The sequence below is a fragment of the Cornus florida genome, unplaced genomic scaffold (assembly GCF_030987335.1).
Source record: "Cornus florida cultivar Cherokee Brave unplaced genomic scaffold, ASM3098733v1 CherokeeBrave_3.0.0_Hap2_Chr11, whole genome shotgun sequence".
Classification (NCBI taxonomy): Eukaryota; Viridiplantae; Streptophyta; class Magnoliopsida; order Cornales; family Cornaceae; genus Cornus; species Cornus florida.
Window position 1 is genome coordinate 133,066,040 of NW_026775581.1, and position 11,377 is coordinate 133,077,416.

The 11,377-nt window shown below is 32.4% G+C and overlaps 1 protein-coding gene and 1 long non-coding RNA gene across 2 annotated transcripts; both read left to right on the forward strand.

The window, feature by feature from the left end:
- The first annotated feature begins 446 nt into the window (after positions 1–446).
- On the forward strand, positions 447–1,331 carry LOC132282405 (uncharacterized). Its single transcript, XR_009471757.1, has 3 exons — positions 447–535; positions 655–711; positions 940–1,331. It is a non-coding gene; the product is annotated as an uncharacterized LOC132282405 (long non-coding RNA).
- A 1,936-nt stretch (positions 1,332–3,267) lies between these two features.
- Positions 3,268–3,990, forward strand: LOC132285700 (stress-induced protein KIN2-like). Its single transcript, XM_059787888.1, has 3 exons — positions 3,268–3,401; positions 3,546–3,614; positions 3,729–3,990. The coding sequence occupies exons 1-3, from the start codon at positions 3,348–3,350 to the stop codon at positions 3,798–3,800; spliced, it is 195 nt and encodes a 64-aa protein (XP_059643871.1). The 5' UTR covers positions 3,268–3,347; the 3' UTR covers positions 3,801–3,990.
- Positions 3,991–11,377: the final 7,387 nt, after the last annotated feature.

The window sequence follows — 11,377 nt, forward strand, 5'->3', positions numbered from 1 at the left end:
GTGTTAGATGTGTGTTCAAGGAACGAGCAAAAGAAAAATAAAAGAATTTCAGTTTAATTATATATATATATATATATATTGTGTCCTCTCCATATTGACCTTATCTTGATCAAAAGTGGTAATTGGCAAAAAAAAAAAAACACTTGATCTTGTAATTCTACAATTCAAGTTTAATCCAAGGGTCTGAATTTAATAGATATAGTGAAACCATGCACCAGAGCCTCTCACGCATTAAACACAGTCAAAATTGAGAGTCTAGAAAACCTAACCAGAAACCACCTATGAATTATATTGTACCACGAATTTTCTCAAATCCATCAACTCAGGAAATATATGACACGTGTCAAAATTTCCTTGGATGCGGAATTACACGCGGCAAGCAACGGACTTGTTGCAAGAACTATATAAAGTTTTGCAAATTGTGGTATCTGCATAATTAATCTTACATTTTTAGCAGCAATTAATTGCTTGGTGTGTTTTTGTTATGGACCAATCTCAGAGCATGAAATACCGCCAGCCCAAAGAACAAGCCCAGGTGAGCTCTATTCAATTATATACAGTATATTTTATGATATGAATTGTTGTCATAAAATAAATCATGTGATCATGGTAAAATGATAGTGATGTGTAGTTGTTATATATGTTTCATTTCAGACCAAATATAACCAGACGATGGACAAGTCCAAATCTTTCAATGAAGCAATACAAGAGGTTTGTTCCTTTACTCCTCCTTTCACCCCTTTCAGATCTATAAATTTTGAAAAAAATGGTACATTTTCGGAATTTGGACAATGTTCAAAGAGGGTGATATAAGTCAACGTGGACCCTATTACATTACCATCATTCATCATCTTCGTATTTGAAAGATGTATCGTTACGATTCAAGTAATTTATTATTTGATTGTGTAGTAATTTGTGGTGATCGATTACATTGTGTAGGGTGGTCAGCAAATGAAGGCCAAGCCACAAGAGCCAGCAGATGCTGCGAAGATCAATGTTGGGACTCACAAATGAATCTACATAGATCTCTTTCTGTATTTCTATTTATTATTTGTTCTCATATTTATTTCATTTTCATTTTGGGATTTTTTTTTTTTTTTTTTTGACCCTAAGAGCTAGCTGTTGATTTAATGGAGTTCATCACTTGATCCATAAATTTTCAGCAGTAATGAAATATTTTTAAGCAATTTTTCTTTTGTTCTTTCTATAATTCAACTTTGCCATCGATCATTGTCCAATTAATTATGAATGTTTTTTGACTTGACAAATTTCACAAACAGCCAATCTAATTTGATAATCTTAATCTTGTTCTGTCTCTACATAATGTCTTAAAATTGAAATCAGGGTTCATATAAACAAATTTTAACACTATTTGTCATCAAACACTAATCATAAATACACCTCTATTGGTACTACCCACTGCAAAAAATGGTTGCTAAAAAACTTTGATTATCAAGACAAAAAAAAATTATTTTTAATTTTTTTCTTATAACGTTATAAAATTGATTCCATGGCTTGAAAGAATGTCCTTAATGCAATTTCAGAATTAAAAAGTTAATTTATGTATGTGACATGATGATCTAGCTCTGATATTGCGACCACAACCCTAATCTAATTGAGCCATCAATATACATTAAAACATTACTGCATGATAAGTTATAATCTATGCTGAAACAAGTATGAATGATAAACTGTATCGTGTATAAGTCAATGCAATTAGTACACTAAGAATCAAAACAATTTGAAGCATAAAATTGGGAATTAGCAGGTTGAATATCCAGTTAATCGATAAGCAAGTTTATCAGTTTGAAAAAGCTTTTAATTAAAAACAAAAACAATTTTTTTAAGGGCCTCTTTGGCTCATATAGTTCTTTCAGCATTGAAAAGAAAGGAAACAAGTGAATGGTAGTAGGCTAGGAGCGTCTCACATCGTGGGAGAGAAGTTCCTACTATTTCTATGCTTGGATACCCCTTAACCCAATAGATGTGTTTGAGCAAAACGGTTAAGGGTTTTTTAGACAATTGTTTTTATTTTGTGTTTTTTATTTTTGTTAGTGTGCTGTAATGAAGTAAAAGCACGAACCATGTTTAATAATATTTATTGTCATTTGAATAATATCGAAATGCTTTTGAAAAAGAGGTCAAAATCATAAACATAAAAATGATACTTTTTGTTGCTACCGTACTGTGGCAAAAATACTGTTAAAAAGAAAATTAAATAAATAAATCTAAAATGATATTTTTAACTAACCATTTAATTTTTTCAACTTGCAACACATTTTATTAAATACATTTTCATGTTTTTTACTTTCAAAAATCTTGCAACAAATTTACATTATCAAACAAGTTTCAAAATAGTGTTGACAAATTCTAAAACTGAAATACTACTTTTGATTCAGGTCAAAGTAAAAGTAAAAGTAAAAACGATTATCAAACGGACCCTAACTAAGTATGTAAAACGGACAATATATATACAGGTTGGGACGAGTTATGATAAATGGTATTAGAGATAAATCTCAATTGAAAATGAGGTTGGGGGATTGGAGTGAGAAGTTCTTGACATTTATAGCACCTTTAATCATGTAAAAAGAGAAGTTCTTGACATTTATAACAACTTTAATTATGTACATACGTTTTTGCAAATTAATTCATGGATTAATCTTCAACATTTTAAACCTGTCAAACCTTCAAAGGTAATAAACTTCTTGGCCTAAGTTGATAACAAAATGTTTGTCCAGATTTCATCTCTATATCTTATACCAGCACTCAGTTCTTTCCTAGTGATGACCCTAATTAAAATTGTGTAAGATGACTTAAGAAATGGATTTTAGGAAATAGAAAAAGTGTGTTAATAGCCTAATTTTCATAAAATGACTCTTGAAAATATAAATCAATTACTGTCAACCCATAAAAGGTCTCTCGCTCTAACGCGCACACACACACACACACACCAAAAAAAAAAAAAAAAAAAACAAAAAAAAAAAGGCACACACAACCCAAAGAATCAGTTTGATTTGATACTCGTTAAAGTTTAATCAAACACATGTCAAATCGACAGAAGTTGCTAAAACTCCTCAAACCATCTTTGAATTGAACAATTAATATATGGATCTATTCAGCAGCTCCCTTGTCTAACGGCCAAACGAATCATAAATTTAGTAAGAGACAACACGTGTCAAATTGGGTTTCCCACATTGCAATACACGTGTCAAGCAAAGAATCACTTTCAGAAACTATAAATTTTGACCACCATATGCAGTATCATCCATCACCAAAAACGACAAGTTTTCCTTAGCCAACAAAGAATTCCCAGAGTGTGTGTTTGTGTTGCGCAGTGAAATCAAAAGATGGACCAATCTAACTTGAGCCAACAAGCTGGCCAAGCCAAGGGCCAAGCCCAGGTCAGCTTAACTTACCAATCTACTTACACACACACACACACACACACACACACACACACACACGACATTAATCTTTATACGCAATTTGAGTTTTTGTTCACGGTACAATGACATTAATTGATTTGTTGCCATGTTACATTTCAGCAAAAGGGCAACCAGATGTCGGACAAGGCTAGCAATGCTGCACAAGCTTGCAAGGATTCAGCACAGGAGGTAAGGTTTTGTAGTTTGTACTACTGCATAATCAATATATAAATATGAGATATATACATACTTCAAAACTAATATATATATATTTATATATATGGTTGTGTTATTTTGGTTAAGGCTGGTCAGCAGGCGAAGTCCAAGGCACAAGGGGCAGCGGACGCTGCCAAGAATGCAACTGGCATGAATTGAAGCTAAATGGATCCTCCTTCTATGCATGGATCCCGCATCATCTTCTTTTTCCAATCCGGCAAAATTCAGAGTTTTTCAATTTTTGCAGTTTTTCATATGTAGTGTTTGTTTGGCCTCTTTTCGACTGAAAAAGAGAGCTATCTCATGGATGATTTTATCACCTTAATCAAATAAATGGGATTTTCTTTTATTTTATTTTTGCAATTCCTTCATAATTCCTTTTAATATAGTCTATGACAATGATTCAGTGACCATCATCATTGTGATCCATATATATATATAAATATTGTTGTTTTACCTATAACATACGCTAATTAATATCTTAATTTGTGACAACTTAAATGGATCGATGAGGAGAGGTCTTCTGGGCTACAAGCATGTTGTGGACAACAATTAATATAATTAACCACAATATTTCATTAGTATTTGTCAACTCATCTTGTGATCGATCAGACAATGAAAAAAAAAAATGATTCCACCTGTCCCACGTAAGTGTCATATGCAATGTTTGTTAGCTTAGAAATGCGAAAAAAAAACAAAAAAAAAAAAGAAAAACCGGGTATCTTACAAAAAGTCCATTCAACCTCTAAGTCGGGTGAAATTACAAGTTTTAATTTCTTTCCGCATCTTCTAGCAATTTAAACCTATCTCGTGGTTGAGATGGCATATAATCAGAAAAATTCTCAGGTTACAAGATTAATTATGAAATTTAACATGATTAGTTTGGTCTGGATCTTTAATGATGAACTCGTTTGGGCTTGTTTCAATTGAGTTTAAGCTTAGCTAATTAAGAATGTGGCTTGTCTGACTAGGGCTATATTAGTAATGTATTTTATTTTTTTTGCGCTAATAATAAATAATACTCCTATGAAATAGTCTTAAGTTTTATTTGACCCATCAAAAGCAGGATTATTGAATTCTTCAGCAAAACGAATTTTTTTTTTTTTTTTTTCCCCACTGGGAGAAGAGTTAAAATATATATAGTAGGATTTGGTCAGATCTCCTCACTCAAAAATGGATGTGTTTCAGTTGAATTAATTAGATTTAGACCTACAAAAATCAAATATATATATATATATATATATATATATATATATATATATATATATGTAAATTATATATCAACTCTTAAAGAAATTTATAATGAACAAAATTTAATCTCTATTTTAGTAAGGGTATAAATGGAAGTTTCAATGATTTGTGATTTAACTAAAAAATTCAAAAGCTCTTACAATATTCTAGGTCTTGGACCGTCGGACGCATCACGTGGCAAAAAGCCATACAACTGTACAAGTATACTGAGAGCCTAACCATGCAATAAACGTGAAAAAAAATAAAAATTTCTGCTGCCGGGACTCCCATGAGAAAGCCGATTCCAATTGTCATTTTAAGTTGGCTACAGCAGATTTCTGTTATCTAGGTTAGCATTTTAATATTTATATACTTAATTATCTTTCTTCAGCAAAGCTAATAAGTTGGGCCTAGCATACAACATATTTCCATTTACTGGTTCTAAATTCTCGGAATGCCCCACTTCTGAAGAAATAAAAAATAATAAAAAGATATAGGCCACAAATGGACATGTTTAATATGATATAAATTATTAAGGAAAAGTGCAGGAAATATTCTTAAGCATATTTTGCGTAACATTTTTACACACTATTTGAAAGGGTGTGTAATAAATATTCTTAATTTTTTGATACTGTACAAAAATACCCCTAAATAAAAAATCTGACATAAATTAGTGTTTTAATATCTGTTTTGTTCTCTTAATATTTCGAAAATGTCCAAAAAATATATATACTACTAATCTCATACTATAAAGATGTTATGTGTACATTGCTTTATATATATATTATATAGGGTAAAGGGCAATAAACCCCCTCAAACTATGCTCTCTTTAGCAAGAAACCCCCTTAAACTTTTATTTTTACAATTAACCCCCTAAACTATCCCTTTTTTTGCAAATATCCCAATTCCGTTCAAATTCCGGTGAATTTTCAACGTTAAAGTGGTGTGTGACATCACATAAGCTAAGCATAAATTTTAAATGGCAAGAATAACCTTATTACCCATTTAAATCGGGTTGTCTTTTGACCCGATTTAAAACCCACTCCAACTCCCAAATCTAGTCAGCTTCGTCAAAGAAACTCCTTCTCTCTACCAGACTCTCTCTCTCTCGTTCTCAAGCAGATCCTACCAGCAGATCTGATGACGGCGAAGATCAGCCAAGGAATATAACAACAATAGATTCTGATGGTGACAGCAAGAATCAACATGGTGGCGACAAGGTTGAAAGTCTGAACTAACGACGATAAAGCCTGATAATTGGCGATCGTGATGGCGATGGTGTTTCGACGGCGAGACCCACCAATGTGCCTGTTGCAGCGGCAGTGGTTTCAGTGAAAGTTCTCTTATATGGGTTTGGCGATGATGGGTTGAGAATTTTACGGTCGCGATTGGGTTTGCCTGGTGATCACTCTTGGGGTTTTGCGATTGGTTTGCTTGTTGATCGACGACAACATATTTTTTAGATTTTGCGATTGGGATTACTTGATGATTGACAACATATTCTTGGGTTTTGTGATTGGGTTGGCAACTTTTGTAATTGGATATTGCGGCTAGAGTTTGGGGTTTTGTGATTGGGTTGTTAATGATTGCGATTCATAGCCAGAGATTGTATCGAAGGAGAGATAACACTATGATGTTTGGGATATTTTTAGTTGCTGGCTTTCGGTATAAATTTGCCCTGTTACTGGTTTTTTTTTTTTTTAAATTGTTTTTCTTGTTGTGCATTTGGTTGCTTATGACTATTTGATTTTGGCAAATTTAGGGTTTCAATGGTCACTGGTCAGAGCAACAAATTTAGGGTTTCAATGATCAAAGAGATGGGGATTGTTTGGCGCAAATTTTAGCAAAAAGCACACATAACAGTAATATGTGATAAAACTTGATGTGCTGTCAATGTTGGCAAGAGGGATTAGCAGATGAAGGTTAAAAAACAACAAAATGACATACCAGTCTATTGTAAGGGCAAAATGGTCAATTAATTTTTCTGTCAACTGCTGTTAGACTACTGTCCTTAAATTGCACATTTTTAATAGTTGAGGGGGCAATTGTTAATATAGGGGGGTTTTGTGAAATACTCTAATAATTCAAGGGGGTTTATTGCCTTTTACCCATATATATATATTTTAAACTCTACATATATTTTTTTAATGATGAATGTTTTATCTCTCTAGCATTGTATTTCTTTATGTATTTCTTATTTTTTCAAGTTCTAATTAGATTAGTGGAGTGTTTTATTTAACTGAGGAAAAATTATATAAGAAAAGTAGACTATTTATTTATATGGATCATCTTCATTCGAGGTTTTTATCCATATCTTGATTAAATTTATTTAGAAGTAATTTTATTTAATTAATTAGTGACAAAATTCAAAAAGATTATTTTTAAAATTAGGGTTCCTCGCTTGATTGTGTATTTGACCGGCTTATCACTCTACATTTTTAATAAATTGATTATAAGAAATTTTATTTTTTATACAATGTAAGACAAATATCTGAATTACAACCGTTTATTTTTTATTTATCTAATGCTCTGATGATTATATCTTTTATCTTGGTACAATTTTGAAAATAATAATAATAATAATTTCTTTCATATTATTATTATTATTATTATTTTTTCATCTTAATTTTTCTTTCTCTTTTTTATCTGTAGGAGTTGTAGGTAATCCCAGAAGACAAACAGAACAGATCCCGACCAGTGAACCTGTGAACAGACTGTAAAACCTTTAAAAATAAAAAATAAAAAAATTCCAGTAGCAGAACCCCTTAGCTGCCACCGCCGACCACCGTCCTGAACTCCACAGCCCACTTAGCACCACCGACCGCCATCACCCAAAACCTTCATCACAAACCCCAATTGAAAAAAAAAAAAAAAAAAAGGTTTTGTTGCTATACCCAAAACCTCCATCACCACCAACAAAACCATTGAACGAGAACCAAATTGCAAAAACCACAAATCCATCTTTAACAAAACGAATCCCAAAACCAAAGACCCTACTGTGAACTAAACACCCAAAAACCGCAGTTCAGATCCACTTCCCGTTGGCATCGCCGTCCGCCGTTCCGTTCTATGGTCGTGGCGTAGTGATCCTTGCTCGCCGATCAATTGTCCGTAGTTCAGTCCTCTTTCCCCGCCGGAATCGTTAAACCTCGTCATCGTCGTTGAAGTGTCTTGTGTCACCACTAAAATCCTCTCGTTCTGATCACTGTCATCAAACTTGCTGGTTTTGTCGCCGGTCATTCCTTGCTTGTGTAAATGGCCAACGACAAAACATAGAGCTATGGTTTGTGGTCTCCTCTCAAGAACACGAGGCGCTCTGATGATGCGAATTAGAATATGGACGGACTCAACTTGTGCAAATGGGGGTGTGCAAAACGACGTCACTGCATGGTGGGTATTTTGGTATTTTGATAAAATTATTTATTTTTATATATTTTATAAAATGGCTCAATTGGGATAATTTAGTCAACTTATGATTTAAATGTGTTAAGGAGACTTAATTGCACCAAATTAAAGTGTTTTCTACACATGAGAATTGTGATATGTACTGCAAACATATCAAATAATTAATTCAAACTAAGAAAGTTTTTAAAATCCTACTTTTTCCTTGCACCAGCACCATTTTTAAGTTTTGGAAGTAGTGAGATCTCATGAAGTATTCACCTTAATCAACTAAATGAGATTTCTTTTTTATAGAAAATTTAATACTTCCTCCATATAATTCATTTTATTGTGGCTATGATAATAATGATTCAATCACCATCATCATTGATTCATTGTTATCAATATAGTTGCTTTACTTTTAAGATGCAAAAATTACATTTTTATTGTGATCATATAATTTGTATATTATATTTTTTTTTGTCCAAAGTATGTTATTTTAAATTTGCTTTGCTTTATATCGGGTCTAGCTTGAAGTTAGAATCAAACTAAGCATTAGATATGATCTTTTTAATAATTCAATTAACTTCTTACTAATATTTAAAAATCTCAACAATTTTTGTCAGTATTTCTAAACATACATAAGAGTATTTAATGATAATCAATCAATTTGTTATCATTTAATTAGAAAAAAAATACTAATAATGAATTTTAAGTCTTATAGACTCGAAAATAATTAATTTGAGATGCAATTAGCAATTAGATTGTGCTATCAATTTTTATAATTTTACGTTTATGATGGAATGAAAACATTTGTTAATTGAATCAAAATATGGTATATATGACCTTTCTTTTCAGTTTTCATATATACACACCTTTGCAAAAAGTCAGTAACTCCTAAAAAGGTGTTATATATATATATATATATATATATATATATATATATATATATATATATAATCTTATGTTGTCTACTTCTTAGCTTATCACTGTATCATTTTGAGTTGGGCCTAACCCATACCACATATTTGAATTTGCTTTTCTTAGCAATCCAACATCACGAGCCCATAAACGTTAGAATGTAAATTACACAGGCCTAAAGTCTTTTCTAATTAAGTTTTTTTAATGGAAAAAAGAAAAGAAAAATAAAATTCCGCTGCGGGGGCTTCCGTGAGAGAGCAGAAAGACCATTTCAACATTTAAGTTGGCTACAGCGGATTTTTTTGCTTATTATTTATCATTTTTATTTTTTATATACTTATACAACATTGTAATTGTAAGCAGGCTCACTACATATAAGTTTGTTCTCCCTTCAAGATTTTGAGCTGTTATTAGGGCATCAGGCCCACCGCATATAAACCTTGTCAAACGACCAAATAAACCTTAATTTTAGGAATAGACAACACGTGTCAATCAGAGAATCACTTTCAGAAACTATAAATTTAGGCCACCGTATGCACTATACTCCATCACCAAAAAACGAGTATCTTTCCTCAGCCAACAAAGAATTTCCAAAGGTGTGTATTGGTGTTGTGCAGTGAAAATCAAAAGATGGACCAATCTAACTTGAGCCAACAAGCTGGCCAGGCCAAGGGCCAAGCCCAGGTGAGCTTAACTTATAAATCTATATATATATATATATATATATGTATGCACCTTCCACATTTGTGGTGATGGCAATGACCAATTAACCAAGACTTTTTCTTTATGTGATTCGAGTTTGTGTTGGCGGTAGAGTGACATTGACATTGATGTGTGGTTATGTTACATTTCAGCAAAAGGGCAATCAGATGTCAGACAAGGCTAGCAATGTTGCACAAGCTTGCAAGGATTCGGCGCAGGAGGTAAGGTTTTGGAGTACTGTACTGCATAATCAATATATAAGTTATTTATGAAATATATATATATATATACATCAAAACTATTATATATATATATATATATATATAGCCAATAAAGGGGGCATGTATAATAATGTTATTATGTTTGTGTTATATTTTGGTTAAGGCTGGTCAGCAGGCGAAGGACAAGGTACAAGGGGCAGCGGACGCTGCCAGGAATGCAGCTGGCATGAACAATTGAAGCTACATGAATGGGATCCCCTCATGTCCTCCGTCATCTTCTTTTTCCAACCCGGCCGGCTAATTAGGAGTTTTTCAGTTTTGGTTTTCTACCATTTCAATTTTTGCAGTTTTTCATCATCATTAAGATGTACTGTTTGTTTGGCCACTTTCTGACTGAAAAAGAGAGCTCTCTCATGGATGATTTTATCACCTTAATCAAATAAATGATACTTTTTTGTTCTTTAATTTTCGCAATTCCTTCATAATTCTTTTTTGTATTGACTATGATAATGATCAATTCAAGGACCATCATCATTGTGATACATCTTTATTGTTGTTTTACCTATAAGATGCACTAATTAAGATGGCTTTTATTTGTTTTTTCATTCTTGTGAGAAATTTTGATCTTTAATGATTCACATAATAAGTCAATTCAGAAGTTAAAAGGCAAATATGTACTTTTATTATGGTTGAGAGTGTCTTTATTCAGTTTATTAAACTTGAGGGTGTCATTATCCAAAAAGTAATTAAATTGTAAATGATTGTCTTTTAACTCAAACCTAAGGATGGCAGTACAATTTACCTTCTTTGTTTTTTTTTATACTAATACAACATTGTAATTGTATGCAGGCCACTCCGCATAAGATTTATATTTCTCTTTTAAGTTTTTAAGCCCTTATTAGAGTATCCGCAACCCTATCGTCAAACCCAATTTTTGCGAGAAAAATGGCCCAATAATTCCACAGCTGGCTCGCGCTAATTGGGCAGGCCCACAAGAGCTCACCGGCTGACTCGCGGAATAGTGCAAGCCGGATCGCGGTAATTTTTTTTTTTCTTTGCCAAAACTACGTCATTTTTGAGGATATTTTTTTCTTTTTTTTTTAATTAGGTAGCAACGATCTGAACAGTGCCATAAGGCACTATTTGGCAGCATGCTTGATTGGAAAAAAGTAAAAAAAAATTCAAAAATGGGTTATTTTGAGCTCAAATTTTTTTAAATAAAAAATATATTGTTTTGGCACTATTTGTCCAAAAAAATTTTGATTTGGGCCAAAAATAAAT

Coding starts and splice junctions, on each gene's coding strand:
- LOC132285700 (XM_059787888.1), top strand. CDS start 3,348: ATGGACCAATCTAACTTGAGCCAACAAGCTGGCCAAGCCAAGGGCCAA. Junction 3,402..3,545: donor AAGCCAAGGGCCAAGCCCAG/GTCAGCTTAACT, acceptor GTTACATTTCAG/CAAAAGGGCAACCAGATGTC. Junction 3,615..3,728: donor GCAAGGATTCAGCACAGGAG/GTAAGGTTTTGT, acceptor ATTTTGGTTAAG/GCTGGTCAGCAGGCGAAGTC.